Source organism: Leptosomus discolor, chromosome 2 (genome assembly GCF_034619465.1).
Source record: "Leptosomus discolor isolate bLepDis1 chromosome 2, bLepDis1.hap2, whole genome shotgun sequence".
Lineage (NCBI taxonomy): Eukaryota > Metazoa > Chordata > Aves > Leptosomiformes > Leptosomidae > Leptosomus > Leptosomus discolor.
This window is the reverse complement of record NC_141392.1, coordinates 32,218,088-32,236,993: the sequence shown is the minus strand read 5'-3', so window position 1 is coordinate 32,236,993 and position 18,906 is coordinate 32,218,088. Positions and strand designations below refer to the sequence as shown.

At 38.7% G+C, this 18,906-nt stretch overlaps 1 protein-coding gene across 1 annotated transcript in view; it reads right to left on the bottom strand.

The window, feature by feature from the left end:
- Nucleotides 1-18,906, bottom strand: part of PCSK2 (proprotein convertase subtilisin/kexin type 2) — a 103,417-nt gene that overhangs the window by 36,707 nt on the left and 47,804 nt on the right. The window contains exons 3-5 of the mRNA XM_086460844.1: nucleotides 16,050-16,163; nucleotides 14,319-14,427; nucleotides 12,279-12,316 (exon numbers count right to left, since the gene is read on the bottom strand). Coding sequence (XP_086316970.1) covers nucleotides 12,279-12,316; nucleotides 14,319-14,427; nucleotides 16,050-16,163 — 261 coding nt within the window. The remainder of the gene's footprint in view (nucleotides 1-12,278; nucleotides 12,317-14,318; nucleotides 14,428-16,049; nucleotides 16,164-18,906) is intronic.

Sequence of the window (18,906 nt, the reverse complement as noted above, 5' to 3'; positions counted from 1 at the left end):
ACAAATAAACCAAAAATGCAGCTGAAAAAAACATGGAGTCTCATGTTAACATTTATATTTATCTTCGCTAAGGTAGCATTATTTTTAAAGTTACTGTTGTGAAGAAAAATAGCTTCACTGAGATCATCTTCCACCATGTCCTTTTTCTCCATTAAACAGATTTCCTTTGTCAAGTAACTACATATCACTTGGCACTACAAGGTCATACAACCTCTTATTTTACTTTTTTCCCCCACTAATTTCCTTCCTACTTCCCCTGCAGACAAAATCAGAAAACCACCATGAGTTATATTGCCAGCTGGAGCTCTTTAGTGCTGGGGAGCATGTGCAAAAAGAAAGGATACGGCTGACCCAACTCTTTATTTTACATGGGGGTAAAGCACCTGGGCAGTAGAGCAGTGATGTATACCACACTTGTAGATCTAAGCAAAAACTTTTTCAACCTTCAAAGAACAGAAGAAATTATCAATTCCATTCTTAGGTACCAAGACTGTTGAATGTTCTCCCAGTAAACAAATGAAAGTCCAAATGCATCCCGCTACATGCCATCTAATTCTCCGTGGCCGTTTGCTAATGCTTGGCTCAGAGGTACATAGTCTAACAGGACAAAATAAAGAATCACAAAGACTCAGAGAAAATTCAGGCTGGCCAGAATTTTGAAGTGGCGAATTTTTTTTTTTCCTATCAAAGTTTTATAAATAAAACTAGCTTATTGAAATACCCTCCATTTCCTCTTCCCTGCATCTTCACCTGATATAGGAAAAAAACCCTAAGAAATCAAGGCAGGCATGAGACTTTACTAAAAAGCAAGCAGCCAAAAGAACTTGTGCTTATAATAAGGAGGCTGCTTCACAATTCACCTCTTGGCATTCTTCGTCTGCTCCACAATTTTCAGGCTGAAAATTTCATGAGGAAACCTGAAGCACGTCACCAGCTGTTAACTACTTAGAACCAGAGCTCTTAAGGCAAAAAGCAAGTTAACCAACAAAAAAATGAAACCTATTGCTGCTCAGCCAAACATTCCTTAATTTTCAGAGAGGGTGCACAAGAATCTTTAAGCTGTACACACAACATACTGAGGGTGTACCAAATGTTCACAGGGAGGCATATTGCTATGACAGTTAAATTATTAAAATAAAAATGAATTAAGCAACTAGTTACTGTTAAAGATTTTTCAGGGCAAGCAGCAAATTTAAAGCTTTAAAGCTTCAGACTGTGGAATTAACTCCTTGATTTCTTTAATTCGGGGGGGGCGAGGAAAAGAAAAAAATGGCATCTGAGTGGCTAGAGAAGTATGAGCCATTGGATTATTTTATCGTAATAAGAAATACAAATTGTGCAGTGGCTTCTACTGAAAAATACTGTGAACACACATTTCATCTAGCTTTAGTGTTCCATTTTATTAAAAACCTGGCCCACATTCCCTTTCCAGTACATGGATTTTTTTCCCCCTTTAGATACCCCAATTATGTATCAGTGTGATCTACCGAGGTTGAAAGAGTAATAGATGCATAAAGCTGGCGGCAGAGAAAGGGGGTTCAGGTCCATTATTCTTAGTTATATTCCTGTAAGAAATAACTGACAAGTTTGTCAGTACTTCAAATATGTGTTGGGTGCTGAGCTACAGTAAAGGTTGTTTTTGCAGTGGTTTAATGGCAGCCAGAACTTACAGACTCTTGGAGGGATAAGCTGGAAGAGAAGGGAAGCTAAGCCCTCTTGCTTCTGTCAATGAGCCCAATCCAAAGTCTGCCAAAATCTGCCACAGGCTCTCCCACCAAACACAGCAGGCAGGATTCAGATCACACCCAGCATAAAGGTCTCTTAAGTGGCACATGGTGGATAAGGGACAATTTTTTCCATCAGTGTAAGAAAATCTGTAGCTCAGAGTTTGCAGTACAAACTCAGCAGTCATTCAAATCCAGTCATTCAGCATGACATGGTCTGGGTGAAGAGCGGCCACTTGCACTGGGAGAGCAAACACTTCCCTTCCACTGTGCGTGGCTGGAAGGCGTTGGCACCCACATCACTCTCTGTGACCACAAAGGCATTGCAGTCAAGAGTCGTTAAAAACAGATCAGTTACCAGAAATGCTCACAGTGAAGCGCAGGAATACTGGACATGTGGTTATAATGGCACTCATAAAACAAACCTGGCAGGACATTAAGGATGACCACTTTAACAGGTTACACCAATCTACTGTTACCAAACAGGCAAACTGCAGCTTTACGAAGAGGGAAATTGACGAGGCCTAGATGGTTTGGGGAGTTAGCTACAACAGAGAGATCTGATCCGTGATGGTTATGGAGAGGGAAGGACAGGGAGAGTTATTCTGGTCATACAGAGGACTTGAAAGAAAGAACAGATGAGACACAAAAGTGGTTGGGTATTTTTCTTCTTCTGAACGGTTTCTCAGCTGACGAGAAGAAACCATTAACAAGTGCTCAACTGGTGTTTCACCTAAATTGCATGAATACGGATGATGAATGGACACATAAAAGTGACGTTGTACACAAATAAAAAGGAGGTGAAAATTTCAGAGAGAATCAAAAAACATAATGCAGCCTATTATCTACATTTCTTTTGTCACAAAAAGCAAACACAAGTTGATTTACATGCCTTAGAGTTAAAAGGTCTTGAAGATCTATTCTGTTTTATTCCAGCTGCATGCTGACCTCATCAGCATAGTTTGAGAGCATCCCAGGGGAGTACTAATAATGTGACTAATATCTGTCAAGACATGCTGGCTTGTCAGGAATTTTAATGGACCAATTTATATGCTTTTGCATTAATTAAAAAGTTTCCATTGTTTATTCCATGTGGAATCAGCAAAACCAACGCATGGCTAAATCCAAAATTTCAGTGAGAGAAGGTGAGATCTTCAGAACAGACATTCTCATGTAAATCCACACATACTACATTTTGCAAATGTTTATGCTTTTAAATACTACATGATCATTCCAGGTTCTTCTCTTAAAGATTAGTATATTTGATCATAGCTAATGTTTTCACAGTAATTTACTAGATGTGTAAATTTAAGAAATGTCCTAGACGTCATTAGCTGACTGAAAGAAAGACTCACAATTAGATCAGTCAGACATGGTATTGCTGTTGACTAATTCTGCAACTGAGTTAAGTGCCACTGAATTGAAGTGATTTAGTTTCTCACATGAAGTAATTTATAAAACATGTGCTACCATTGAAATTATGAAGTCCTTGAACATAACACAGCCTTTGTGCTCTCCTTTGTACATATTCCAAGGAAGATTCACCTCCTTTAATAAAATCCAGATCACAATCTGCCTGCAGAACATTTCCAACGACCTCCAATCCACATCAAAGCTTATGAGTAAGGACAGCACATGGAACGTGTGACTGAGGTATGCACTACTGTATCGATTTAACTTTCAGCAAATAGCAGCTACACAGCACTGGAAGGGGCTGAAATTTCATCAAACACAAGCTCCTGTTCTACAGCAAAAAATTGTACCCCTGGCAGACACGTTTCCACAGCTCTTGGCATCATTATTTGCTGAGTTGAGGCTAGGAAGCCTATACCTCTTACTGTGATGATTTTTAAAAAGGAATACACAGTAGAGCAAACATTACAAACCTGTTAGATATATGTGATCTGCCAAATTTCTGATTGCTCTGAACTTAATGGAAAAACTACCAGTGACTTCAATGAAGCCAGCAGTTTATTAGATACTGTGCACTGCTATTCTGTTCCCCTGTAAGAGATGATCATTTCGCTTATTGCTTGTGTTGGGAATACAACAGAAATTAAGAACATTATATTTAAATCAAAGCAATCTGAAATAGGGCAGGGATTTAAAAATATCTTAACCACCTACATAGCTATAGATAAGTAAAATATTTATATGGAGAACATAAATGCATACAACTAAAATCAAATAATGCAAAGCAAACAGCCAGAACAGACAAAAAAATGAATTAATTTCAAATGAATCAAATTAATTTACAGGCACAGTGAAGGAGTGGTGTTTAAAGTATTAGAAATCACTTGCATCTCCATCTACTGTATTTAGGCTATTGGTTTTGCACAAGTAAGCAGACTCCTCATGCCTCCCTGCTCTCCTTTTCTCCAAGTCTGGCTCATCTAAATGGCTTGGCTAAAACTCTCATTTTAAAACCAGTTGCATGCCCACTAGTTAATAGTGGGTTTGAGACTCTCCTTGCCAAAATCATCACTAGGCCTGAAAGTCTCTCCCTAACGCCTGTCAAATTTTGATGAAGCTTTGCGAGGGACTAGCGTTCCCCATACACACACCATGTAATTCAGACTTCCCTGGTGATACTTAGTAGCCAAAATGTAACTACAGCATGAATTTTAATTAAGTTCTATTTCAATGCTGACAGATATTCAGGGAATTCAACACTGGTTAGTGTCTTAAACCATATGAGCAGTTAAAATAACCATTCTTTAAAAACAGAAAATTAAAAAAAGCTTCCAAATGGAAAAATAGTCAAAAATTATTTTTCCATTTTTAACCCAAAATGTGGTTATTTTCACTTTGGGTAAACAGAAGCTCTTTATTTCATTTTGTTGAACCTGGTTTTAAAATTACAAGGCGTGCACCGCCTCCAGGGGACCATGTATCTGACCCTGTTCTCCCAAGCAGAGTGGGATTTTGTTGCTGCTGTTTTAATTCAGCATATTCTAGAAGTCAAATATTTAAAATTAGGTTGAAGTGATCAAAAATAAAAATATTTCATTTTTCCTGCGGACACTTTGATTTTATAAAACACTCATCTTTACAAGCAAAAACATTGTTCTAATGGAAGATTTCTGGCCAGTTCCAAAAGCTAACTAGTTTGCAGAAAGGGAGGTAATAAAAAAACCCAACCAAACAACAAAACAAAGCAATGCCAGGTCCCTCCATGGCAAACAGTGAGAACTAACATCTTTCCTCTTTTCTTGCCCAAACATGAGAAGAAAATATTTCCAAAAAACTTACTTGGAGAAAACCTGGAGAGAGGCACAAGCCAATTTCAAAAGTGCCAGCCAGAACTGATGCAGAAATGTCCTTATCTGCTCTCTTCTACCCCTGTGCATTTCTCATTTCAGCAATCTTAATTTACTTTCCATGGATGACGCCTAAGTGAAAATTAATACCACTGCTTAATGATTAAAGCGATTAGCCACCTTGCACTTTCTCAGTGTGCAGCTGATTAATTAAGTACATTGATTATAGAGAAAAATAAACTCTGCAGACAATGTGTGGTCTTTAGCTTGCAAAGCAAGTGTCTTTGGCACCATCTCACATTGCTTGCACACCAGGCATGCATTTAACTTGAAGATTATCCCTTTCAGGTGGTTCTAATGTAGAATAAAATGTGAAACTTTTTGCAGCATTCATTGCTCTGAAAATATTAACAGGCAAATGCAATTACAATATGTTAGTATCTTTCTGATTCCAAAGAAATTGTCCTTTGAGGATATTTTATAGCCAGTATAAATCAGTGCATCCCCTTGAGAGGCCAACATCAGTCAAGTAATGCCAATTCCAGCTGTACAGACTTGCCAAGCATTCAGTGTCCAGATCTCTCATAATGGGCTTTAGGAAAGCAGTTAGCATTACATCTTTCAGTGCGAGAAATCCTGTTTTCAGCTGCAAACACAGCTCTCTACGTGACACAAATCATCTCTCCTTAAGCCAATCACACCTTCTTCACAAGTTGCAGCCTCCTTTGCAGGAAAAGCCTTTTCCTCTGCCTTCTGGCCATATGAAATAATCCAGAGGAGAAACAGTCTTCATATTCTTTTTGCTGTTCCATCTTTTTAATTCAGTTAAACACTAGAAGGCTGTGGTAACATCTACGATTACAAAACATTAAGTAAGAAGACACTGACATCTCCTTTACATAGCACCATGGCTTCTCTGTCCTGTTAGCAGTGCTCATATCAAGAAGCTATAAGGCAGCAAAGAGGAACTGCACAGTCATTTTACTTAAGATTTCAGCACTTGAGCACCACTGTGACACGCACCTGCAAAAACAGTTAATGTTGGGAGCAGGGGAGGACTGTTTGCAGGACCCCATTATGTTTTCCAAGATATGAAGCACTTTTGGTGTGTGACAAACCCAGGACACCCTTCCAAGTACATAGAGAACTTTATTTGCCTGGCTGATCTTATCAGAGAAGGCATCATCTGTTTCAGCCTTTTGTGTGTTCAGAGAAAAAAAAAAAACAGATTGCACAGAACAGATTGATGAGCCCAGAAGGTGAACCTGCACAGAGTAACAGAAAAAATAGCCAAGTCTGAAACAGAGAACTTCATTGTCTTCCCAGTAACTTCTATATGCCAGTGAAACTTCGTTGTCCTACATGTCCTGAATGATCATCTTCTAAATGCTAAAACTAGCCCTCTAACTGCCAGAAGCCATCTGAGCAGCATAAATAGCCCAACAGAAGGCCATCAGTTTCACTTGCTAAGGCATCACTCAGCCTGGCATTTAAACACTTGATCCATCCTTCTATCCTGGCAAAAGAGAGGTTTCATTTTGTCTCAACAATTTCTTGATGAAATTTCTGCCACAATCTGCTTTAACAGCATCCATCAAACAGTGTACTTACTGAATTTTCAGTGTTAGCAGAAGGCTGCATGGTGAATTTATCCGAGGTTTTGGTTCATAATTTTTAATTGTTATGCTAGCGTTAATTTTACAAAACCTATTAGCAAAAAAACCCAACTCCAAAGCAACACCAAAAAATGAAACCAACCAACCCAAAATCCAATTAGTGATGCGTTGAAACATCTGAAACAGTTTATTCGGTTCTTTATTTTTTGATAATGTGTTATTTCAACATTGCATTTAAAAATAGGTATTAGCAACAATGGTTAGCACACAGTTTGCCCATAAAATACCTTTGATGTATTAGCAGTAAAGGTTTATTGAAATTAAGTGTCTAGAGAATGTGCTCAATAACCCTTCAAAACGCCGTAGGAAATGGCAGTGTAACTCTCTCAGGCTCTTTGAAAATCATGTCATAGGAATTGGATCTCATAAAGCTCACTGAAAGCATTTGCTGATGCCAGGCAAGTACGAACCCGACTCTGCTATGGTTTGGCTTTACATTCCCTGTGGATCCCCTGGGCTGATATTAATGACAGTGCAGAGACACTGGGAGCTTTTCAAGGTCTTCAGAGGTTTTTCCAACAAATTTTGGGCTTGGAAGGGTAACATTTTTCTTGCCACCAGTTATACCTGAACTCTGTTTGACTTGGGCAATTACATCAGCTGGGATTTCCATGGTGCAGATCATCTGGGTCAAAGCATCATGGTTCAATAGATGTCAATGGAGCTCTGTCAACTTACAAACACCCACAATTAGGCCCCAGTGATTTTAGTAGAGATACTGATGATTTATACAGATAAATCATTAAGATCAGGCTCATAGCCTCCAGAAAAAGTTGCCGGTCCTTTTGGTAGCGTGCAGGGAGGCCAAGGCATACTAAGAAATTCATGCTAATGACGGGAACACAGACTTTCTAAAGCAAGATCCTTCATGCTGTTGCTAAGCTTTGCTGCATATATTGCAGTGTATAATTTATTGCCTATACTATTTCTTATTTCTTTCATGGCTGTAAAGATTATTCAATGATGGATTTGTTCCTCTAGCAAACAATGGAAATCGCAACTCAAAACAGAAGTAGAACATTTCACTGCTTCTGTGATAATTATTCCAAAAATATGCTTCTATTTGCCTCTCAGCAAGGCGGAGGGAGCTGTTACCGTATCAGCTGCTGACAAGTTACCAAAAGTTGTTGAGAGAGACTACTTTGTGTTTACAGATGTCACCAAAGTGGAAAGAGAAGACAGGTAAGACCACCTGCTGTTCACATTCCAATCAGAAATGGTAGATGACACAACACTTCAATTAACCCCAAGATAACTCCAGAAAGTCTTCCTTCATCCTTACATAGGGACTTCTTTAGCTCAGCAAATCCTTTCCTGTGTACAGCTTGAATGATAGCTGGTAAGGACCTTGAAAGATGGAACATAAGGTTGTACCATAAAGATACACATTACAGAGAACTAAAAACAGAAAGGGGAAGGACAGCAATGAAGCGCTGCTAGGATGACTGTGTGTTTGTTTGTGCACATATTTTATCTCTCTAATTCAAAATCTTTTTTCTTATCTGAATGTGTTATATTACTATTTTATATGTATTAGTACTTTGTAAAAAAGTTACCTATTCACATAGTCACCTCTGGTTTTCCTACACTAAATGTTTGTCTTGTTCTCTCTCCCTCCCCAGTGTCTTTTTAAACAAGCTTTCAGCTTCAGGCAGATTTCAGACACTGAAACCAGCAGTTTTTTACTCCTGACCCAAGTTTCTTAGTGGGATCCTGATTTTCCTCACTACTGCTAATCAGAGGCAAACCCACTTAGATGAGGTGATCAGCTCCCTGCTGCTGTAAATGGGATAATGCAGCTACACTGACCTTCACCAACAGACATTGGCCAAATATAAAAGTACTGCAATATAAACTTAGGGAGAACAGCTTATGTTTCTGTTCATGGCACAACAAATCTCTATTTGCTCTCTTAGGTTTTTCTTTAAAACAATGTACTGAAATTTGTAATGTACACGCCCCACAGCTGCTGTCTCCTCTTTTATTAGACCCATCTAATATGCAGCCCTTATTACTTCACTTTTCTTTCTCACTCAGGTCACCTGACAGATCTTGGAGAAGTCAGTCCTGAAATTGCTGGCTTTGTACATACAGTCTGAGTTGAAAGAAAACCATGGAGTACATTAGGCTTTAGCTTTTTAATTAACAGTCCCTAATGAAGGGTTCTCTTTGCGGGGAAAAAAATAATTTCCTGAAGGCTGAACCTCTGCAGGGTTTCCAAGGCTTGGAAAAAAATATTGATCGTTTGACAATGAGTCTCTGCATTCACGGTGCAGAATGGAAAATTCCAGCTTTGCCATAACCCTCTGATCCCAGAAAAGCCAGTAGCTATACTGCAGCAAGCTGAGAAGGGGTGCTGGGAGAGCAGTCCTTCCAGACAATGAGTAGGCACACTCCTTTCCTTGTATATAAAGTGCGTTAAAAAGATAAATGGATGATTCAAGCAGGAGAGCTCAGAAAATGCAAAGAAAAATATGGACAGAAGTTCAATCCATGTGATAGGTCATAGTTCAGCAATTTTTAGGAGAAAATATAAACTTTTTTTCTTTAGAAAGCTCTTTCTCTTCCCTGACCCTCCATTTTGTCCAAGTGCCAACCACCATCAAACTATTCAAACAAGAAAATCAGCAAGTCAGAAAAATAAAAGCCAAATTAAACTGAGTAACCAATGCCAAGTTTTTATACTTGCAAATGCTCAAGTGCCAAAAACTCTACCTTTGAGAGACTTTCTAATTGCTCCCAAATTTCCAAGCAAGACATACAGACATTGCCAGGGTATTGCAGACATTTACACACTTGAGAAACATAAGCTGTAGGCTTTTAAATTTCCTAAAAATAAACAATATAACTTAAGAGAGAGCTGCCTCAAAGTGCAAATGTCATGAAACACCAAATGTATGGTATTGGAATTGTACAAAGGTGACTGCAATTGCCATGCCGACCCGAAGCAAGTTAACAACTCATTCCTTAAGAGACTCGTTTCACTACATTTTTACATCTAAACTGATCCTTCCTTCAGCTGAATCTAAGTCTTTGTCTTTAGTTCAGGCCCAAATTACTACCTACTGGGAAAAAAGGCCTCATGGTCTCGGAGACACAGCAGATGCTGTCAGAGCAGGATCTCCTAGGTCTCAAGGAGGCCTGTGCAGCCTTGCAGCAAGAGGAGGAGAGGCAAAAAGCAGGTGAACCAAGCCCTGCAACCGCTGTGCTGTGCTCGGGCGAGGGAGGAGATGGCAGATTTTAGCAGCAGGAGCAGGAGTCAACCTTGCCCTTCAGCCAGCCACCTCTCAGACACAGCAACTGCAGCCAGCTCTGCGTGAGGAGAGCTCCTGTTACTAGCTCCTCTTACTAGTTACCAAGTTTACCCTTTTACTGGTTACCTTGCATAGAATATACTAATTTATCAGTACATTTCCTTGCTGTGTCCTCTGGTATAGTCAGCACAGAACTAAATATGAACCTCAGGCAACAAAGATGAACAAAAGCAAACTCAAGCTTTCTTTTCTGCTACTCCCCCTCTCCCCATGCTGGGACAGCCTAGAACCACAGATTTCATGTGATAGCTAATTTTTTTTGTATTTCTGTATTAAAAGCATCAGGGTGGCATCTCCTTTAAGACTGTGATCTTTCAGATGGGGTTTCTGCTGCTCCTTCCATGTCTTACCAACCACTCATTCCTCAGTCTTTTCTCCCCTGTGTCTGGCTATTGATCTGCCCTGCACAAGCCACACCTAATTTTGCATTTTGCATTGCCCAGACAATCTTCTTTTGTCCCTCCACAGCCTGATCATTGCTTCACTACTGGACTGCTCCTTGCTTGGACAAAGTAATTCCTACATAAACCTTTTCAGATTCTCATCTCAAGATCAGTCTCCTCACAAGTCTTTCATGACTGCCATTAAAGGTTTCTTGTCCCCATGCTCAGACAGCTTTTCTCTAATTTTCATCCCAATATTAATTTTCTGAACTCTCAGATTTCTCTGCAGCTCCACTATTTTCTGATTTCTAGCACCACGTCTGTGCATTGTCATTTTCCATTAATTTCCAGAATACTCACTATAGCCACTCTGAAATCACCACATTTCTGCTAAGCCTGACAAATATTTATGCAAACAAAGTATTTTTAGAATCAAAAGAATAAACACTGTATTACTGAGAAACCTATTTTTGGTTTCTGGGTGTGATCCTAGGTTCTCTGTTAACAACAGAACTGTTTCTATTTGACATTAAATCAGATATGGTGTACAGAATTTTTGCTTGTTTATTTGAAACTTGATGTTTAGAAGCAGAATAGTCCCACAGACTCTGTCCATGCCTGCTGCTGAAAAGCGAGCAAAGAGCACGTGCTTTGCCCAGATCATATACTAAAACATACATACAGAGATACTCCTGCAAAGAAAAAGGCTCCCTTTTACAAACTTCTTTATATGTACCAATTTATGGGAACACCCTACTGAGTTATTCCTCTTGGGTGAGAATTTTGCAGTCAGGGCACAGGGTTTAATTAGCTGCCATCAAGTTAGTAAGCCAGTTATTAAGCCTCATACGAAGCGAAATGGGCTATCCTGCACTTTTCCTCTGTGGTCAGCTATTTCCCAAATTCCTTGTCCAAAGTGAACACCTTCTATATCCATTTATTCTCTACCAAATGTGCTTTGCTGCTTACAACAACAAACTGATTTTCATCCTGTGTGACATTATTTTCCAAATTGCAAGTACATAAAAATAATTGTCTTACTCTTTCTCATTTCGGAACTGAACTATCTGAACGGCTCATGTTTTTACCAAAGCTTCCAGTTGTCTTTGTTCTTTTCATTTAATTGCAACTGCAAACTAAACCACATTGCTCAGCTGAAGAAGCGTGGGCTTCCCTGCAGGAGAACAGCAAGACCTAAAGCAGAGACCTTGCAACCTGCCTGGCAAGGAGCCACAGCTTCTTGACAGCCCTTGCCCAAAGGACTGCCACAAGCACAGTGTGAGAGCAGCATATCACAAAGGCAACCTACAGTCCATGGGTTCTGGGAACCCTTGTAGATGTCTGGAGATAGGAGTGCTAGTGTCAACAAGGGGTTGGGGAGAGCCTAGAAGAATCAAGATAAAAATCCTAGTCCGAAGGTCTGAAGCCTGAGGTAGGTTTGAGGAACAATCAATTGACACAGTGTGTGCTACGAATACACAATCCGCCCTGCACATGCTTTGAAGCACTGGATCAAATCATCTGTTATAAAGGAATTAAGCTGTTCCTGGAGGTTTCAAAGGCTAATACATGCCTTGCCACAGCCCACAGCTCCGTGGCCCTCCAAGTGACAGGTGCATTCTGCATCTTAACAGCAGGACTTAGAGCCAATTCCCAGGTTATTCACTGTTGTCCTAAATCCAATATTGCAAGCTGCAGCTTATTTAATGTGAGACAGCACTGTCATTCCTCCACAAAGAGCCCTGTCACCTTTCCATTCCTTGCACAGGAAGTCCCATTTTTAGTCTGCTTCCTTCAATGTGAAATGTATCATCTGTAAGATCAGCAGTTCAGCTGTACTGTTGTTCCACAAAATTTTGCAGCAGAGTACTATAACAATAAGAAAATCCACATTTTACAGAAAAGGTCAGCATGTACTTACATAATTTGATGCAAGATCTGGATGGAGATAATCAATTCCTGCAACAAGATAATGACAGATCAGAAACCAAAGGTTAAGAGTTTCAAAAAAGATTTTGTAATGATCACAGAACAAAGTAAGATTTCTTTGCAACCATAGGAAAATGATCATGGAGAACATGCAACTGATTGAAATGAGATCCCGGTTTTTAAATGTGGAGTTTTAAACTGGTATTTAAACTGATGTTTCTGATGCAGTCCCAGCTAGTTTTCAATCCTTTATGTAAAATTCCAGGTGCCCATTGAAAAGGTGAGCTCAGTGACAAAATTTATTGATCTGTTTTGCAGACTAGATCATATTTACTTATTAAGATTAGTTTAAATCACAATTTATTTTTATACAAGTTACATCATCTCAAAGCATACCATAACTAACAAGATCAGTAAGCACTGGATCCGTACAGGATATAAAAATGAGTATTTTTAACCACTGAAAATTGTAAACTGTAAGTAGACAGAAAATTACCTAAACTAGACTTGGGGAGATCACCAAGGCTAACATTTTGGATTATGTGTCTGAAACAAAACTTTTAATGTTAGATTAGACCATTTCAGCAAATATCTGAGCATAGGCTCCACACCTTGGTAACATGCTAAAGATTGTAACAAGGCAGTCGTGCGGAATATACTCTTTCTATTGCATGGTGTTTTTCTACATGTGGCAAATAACGCAAGGCCCAGTGGATGGTCTAACAGATGCAGCAGATCTATGCTCAGATGGGATAATCTGACCTATTACATACCCAGTTAAAACATAGAAAGAAATGGCCACCAACCTCGGGTTACATTTTTATCATTACTCTGCCCCATGTCTTTGACCACCACATTATTATAAGCTAAATTTTATCTGCATGGAGAACGTCATATCATCAGGGTTATTCTGATGAAACGATTACCTCCCATTATGTAGAGTCCTTAGCACTAGATTTGCATGAAGAGATCCCCTGCATCTGTGGAGAGCCTTACCGATCAAAATGGTAGACGGATGACGTCTCAATAAAGAATCATGTTATTCAGGTGTTCTCTTCCAGAGATACCAGAGGTGAATATAAGGCAAATTACCCCCTTGTCTAAAAGCTGCATCTGATGGGCCAACAGCTTTATTTGGCCTGAAGTTCAAATAGTTTGTCATCATCCCCACCACAGTCATGCCTAGCTATTTTGAAAGATAAGTCCTGCTTCTGCGGGATCAATGAAATTGTCATTTCTCATGACATCACATGAGAGATCATCTCTCACGTGAGACTGATCTCTCATCAATATACAGCTGTCCAAGTCTACTTTCTTACTTCCACAAAAACTTTGTGTTAGTGGTAAGCAGATTAGGAACAGAGTGAGGACAGATCTTAGTTGACCCTAGAAAATTCATGTGGATCCAGACATTTTAGTTACTTATTTTTAATATTATTCAATCACCACAAAACATTCAAAATTTAGCCCAAAGAAAAGTGTCAAAGAGACTGCACAGAATTCCTGTACTTCAGCAAGGAACCCATGAGTAGAACAGCAGTGACTCCAACTGTACCTTTTATCTTCATCTTCTCTGAACATAGCCTCAAATTAGTAATATATTTAATATGCAGGCTTTTATTGATATGCAGCATGAAAGTGTTTAATTATTTCAGCTGTCAAGTATGACTCTGAGAATAATGTAACCCAGAAAACATTTTCTTAAGTACTTTTTGCACAGCAATTACATCTCCCAGTCAGTGCCTATGGAAGTCAAGGGGAGTCTTTCCTTTGGCTTAATGGCCATTATAGTTTGCCCTTGAAGATATCCGAGTGATAATTGCAAACCACTTTCAATGCTTGGATATCCATGCTTCAGTACCCCTAGTGAAGTCTTTATAACAATTTTTCCCTGAAGATCTCAAAGGCTTTATAGAAGCTGGTAGCCTCATCACTATAAGCAATCCATCATTACTTTTTAATCTTTTTTTGACTTTGATTACATGGGAAAAGCTACTTAAAAAAAGTAAATTAGCACTCAGTCTTCACTTACCATCATCCATAATTCCTATGGTTACTCCCTTCCCTGTGTATCCCAGCTCCCATGCTTCAGCAACATTAAGGTCAAGTCCAGGAGTCCCATCTGCTTGACCAGTGTTAATCTAATACATCAGTGAAAAAGAAGAACAGCTTTTTTCACTCGACAGACACATTTCCATATGCCTTTGCTTTATGTCTTTGGTATGGAAAACATATCCCATTTGCTTTGGGATGCACATGTGTACGTAATCTACTGTAATAACGCAGTGGTAAAACAAAAACACACCAAAGAACTAACCCTGAGTAAATTCACTTCTTTGTGGTTTATAAGATTTGGTTAAACACTGAATTTTTTGGACCCAAAAAGGGACTTTTCTACTTAAGCATGTCAGAACAGGGGGTCAATCCAGAAAAAAGTTAGACCAATGGATTTCACAGAGGATTTTTTTTCATGAAAGCAGGGAATGATTTTTTTCATGAAAGCAGGGATCTACTGAAATTCACGACCACTGGGTTTAGTACCAGAAACAACTTATTCTATAACCAAGTTAGCCCTTCTTTAAGCAGGAAAATTCACTAGATGAATCTTAAGGGTCCTCTGCAACCCTGAGTGTGTGTGTGATTCTATGGATCTGCAGGCATTATTGTATCTTCAGGCATTACTCATGTTCACCAACCTCATTTACAAATTTCTCAAGTTCCAAATAATATGGCTTTTGCTATTCCAGATGCAAAAATTTTCCATTTTGTGTCAGACACATCTCATTTCAAGACACATTTTTGTGTACATTATAATCTCAAAAATGTATAGCTTCATAAAAATTTTGCTATTTTTATAACTGCAACATTTTGTTGAAGTACCAGAAAGAAGTGAATTAATCCACACTTCAGTTTATCATCTCATCAAGGATGAAGTCCCATTCATGCTAATGTGCCCTCATTCACCTGAAAACTCTTGTCTTAGGAAAAAAAGGCAGCCGTATTGGAATGATTCATAAAACACAAGAAATGGATTAAGCGGAAAGAGAATAAGAAACACTACTCTTAAGCAAAAAGACCGTTCTTAAGTTAACAAGGCAGTACTGCATTTACTAAGTATTTCATCATAAATAGGCTGCAATATTAAAACTCACAAAAATTACTTTATCAACTTTTTAAATGGCTACTTCTATGTAAAAATTTAATTTTTCTTTTATGACTAAAGACTTCTCCCTATAAAATATGACACATTAAAAATGAAACAATTTAGCAAAGTATTGATTTCTTGCTTAAGCCAAAATTCATCAGTTTTCAACTGTTCCACTTTTGACAGAAAAAAATCAATTACTATTCAAATTTCTGTAAGAAAAGAAAAACATCAACTTTTTCTAGCCAATACACTAGAACTTTTTGTTATAATTCTATAACAATATTTTACCTGGCAACAGCTCAAAGACATGATTCATATGCAGTTTTAGGGGTCACATCAGCACACCAGGAATGCCCACAGGACACCAATACAGTTCTCTTTCAAGCCTTCTAAGGATCTTTCCTTTGACTGAAATGAAATTTAGCTCTTGAAATGTGCTGGGTCTTCCCAGCATAAAAGAGGTACAGTTAAAAACAACAGGACTGAGCCTTGGATCCATTCCCAAGTTCTTGTGACATATTTGGAAAGCACACTTGCAAAACATTGCAACAGCACAGAATGGCTTGAATGCCAACTACTTATTTCTGATTACTGTGATTTTTGTTCAAAACTTACCAGGTACCATTGCTTTGTAAATAAAGGATCATTCATGTTGATGTCAATGTCATTGATGTCTCTATATCCTCGCTTCCTTCTGCTGAAGCCTTCCTGTTGCACAGCTTTCCTTACCTGGAAGGGTTAATTTTTACATCTTTAGCTGAACATTCTTAACCACATACACAAAGATTTTTTAGCCCTGTTTTCATGAGAGATAAGGATTATTAAATCTACTAATTTATGCCTGTGCATTCATTTGCAACTTCTAAACTGGTGAATGATTTCAGTCAAAATTTGTGAACAGGTAGAGAGCTCTAGGACTTGGCTGTGTGGGGGAGAGACACTCAGAACTGTCCTATCTGGAGGACAGCTGCAGCTTGAACATGTTTTAGACACCCAACAATCTGCCTAAGAAACAGCCCCTATTCAGGCATCATTATTATCATGGATCTTCTTACCACACTTTTCTTTTTCATTACCACCAAAATCAAAACATTGTTGTTATTAGAAGCTAAAATTACTTAACCAATTCCCAATATGTCACTGTTCCAATTTGATAAAAGTGAGGATGCAGGTCTTGACCATGCTTTTACTTTTTCAGATTTTTCTCCAGGGCATTTTCAGATTATTAGATAGCCTTTCCTGCCAAAGAGATTTGCTGGGAGAAAAAAAATCTGTTGTTGTGTGCTCTCACCACACTCCTGAGATTCTCAAAAACACGTCTTGTAAAGTGATCTACTTTCAGGGATTATCCTTGCAATAAATAAATGATAAATAAATACATTGGCAAGAAAAACTAAATGGCAAAAAAGCCGCTAAACTGACCACACTGGCTAAAGTGTAAGATATGAAAAAAACGGTTACGAAACATACGTAGTCGTATTTTTTAGAGATCCTTTTTTTTTTTTTCATGAAAAGCAAATCCCCAAAAACATTTCTGTAAGCACTGTAGAAAAAATAAAAAAGTTAGACACGCAATTATCTTTGGAGGCAGGAACTACAAATGTCAGACCATAATCATCACTTGTACCCATGTAAAAGAGCACTCCCAAAGGAGACCACTGAATGGTTGTAACTGGAGTTATATGATGTGCTAACATATTCCCAGATCTTGCAGAAGTGCTGTGAAATTTGGCATGCTCTTTCTGTACTCTTTAGCCTAACACCTGGAACCAAGATAGCATGAAGAGTCCCAGCATTTAATTAAAAAAAAAAAAATCTCCCCTTCTTGATCAAAGAGGAATGCTTAAAACCATAAACTGAGTACACCTTGAGGTGCAGCAGGAAGGCAGTAAGACCCCTAGTATTTCCTTAGCCATTTTCTTGAAAAAAATGCATGCTCATTAAATAAATCTAATAACTCAGAGAACTACTTCTACATGTGTGGCTTTGGCATTTCTAATTAAGAATACATACACAGGAGTTACACCGCTGTGTCACAGTAAGTCATATATCATCAGTCAAAATCAACAGAGGAGAAATTCATCTAAAGGCTAAATCAGATCTTAGCTCAGTTGAGTCATTCTTGGAGGTGTCCTTCTGTCTCTGTTAATTAAAGCAGGAGCCTCAAAAGACGATGCTCAGTGAGGTGCCTGAGGCTGAGATGAAACTGGGATCTAACTGATGGGGGCTAAAAGCTATTTTCCTCACAGCTACATTGCTTCATTATAACCCTGAAAACCTGATGCCAATTCATAGTGAGCAGGATGGGGCAGCGTGCCCTGAAAAAATAGTATCAAGTGTTTCTAAAAATTTACTTGTATGAATTCTAACTCCTTAACTGAAGGTACCAAATTATAAAATATCAAATTGGTAGGTGTTTTCACTTATCCATGTGTTTCCATTACTTCTGCAGGTTTATTAAAAGCGGAGCAGATTGAAAAGAAAAAAACCTAATACAAAATAAGCTGGAAAGAGGACAGTGAATAAGTAGGACCCATACTAGGTGTACTTACTGGCACCTGGTATCTGTACAGAGAGTAAAGAAAGGTATAAGCACACTGTTTGATACCTCTAAGATAAGGCTCAGTGATGCCATGGAGACAACAGAGCAATCACCTGTCATTATGCCTTCCTCCGTTACCACCCCTGCCTCTCTGCTTGCGACTGCAAACCCCGAGCTGTCACCACAGAAAATGCCTATGAACAGAAGCCAACCCTCACTTAAAGGGATGCCAGAGAAAAAGATTTTATGCATTTGTGCTCCCACGCAAGCTTGCTGGCTCTGCAGGACCTGCTGCATTAAGGCACTGAATTAGGATCTAGTACAAAAGGATTTTGACTAATTAAAAGTGATGCTGCCAAGCCCTGGCTTTTCTTTAAGACAACCTGGAGGAAGTGGGGGAGCAATTTGCAGAAATAGTGCAGGCTGATTTCACTCTTCAGGAACATCTCATTTGTTTGATTTGTTCCACCTTCACAATAAAATATATATTTTTTTATTATATTTATTATGCTATATTATAATTTCCTGAGACAAAGAAATATACCCATCAAGGACGTATAACCTTCTCTGACCTAAAACCACTTTGTGGGCTGTTTCCTGAATATTTCACACGGAAAAAGGCACACAGGATGTTACCATCCATAGACATAACACTCACGTAAATTCTGAGGCCTCTTTTTCGCTACAGAAAAAAAGGGGTTTTCCTCACATTTGCAAATGATGGTAACTCATACAATCACATCCAGAAAAGATTAGGCATTTCTGTCATGAAATGAGTTGAAAGGTTTGGGTAAGTCCTTGGTAGCTTCTCACTTACATAATCTCCAAATTGCCTCATTCAGTTGCCTTGTACAAGTTTCTTAGCCAGGATGAGGTAAGAACTTGCCCTTCTCTTGATGAAAATGTGTCCAGAAAGCAATGATCCCAAGA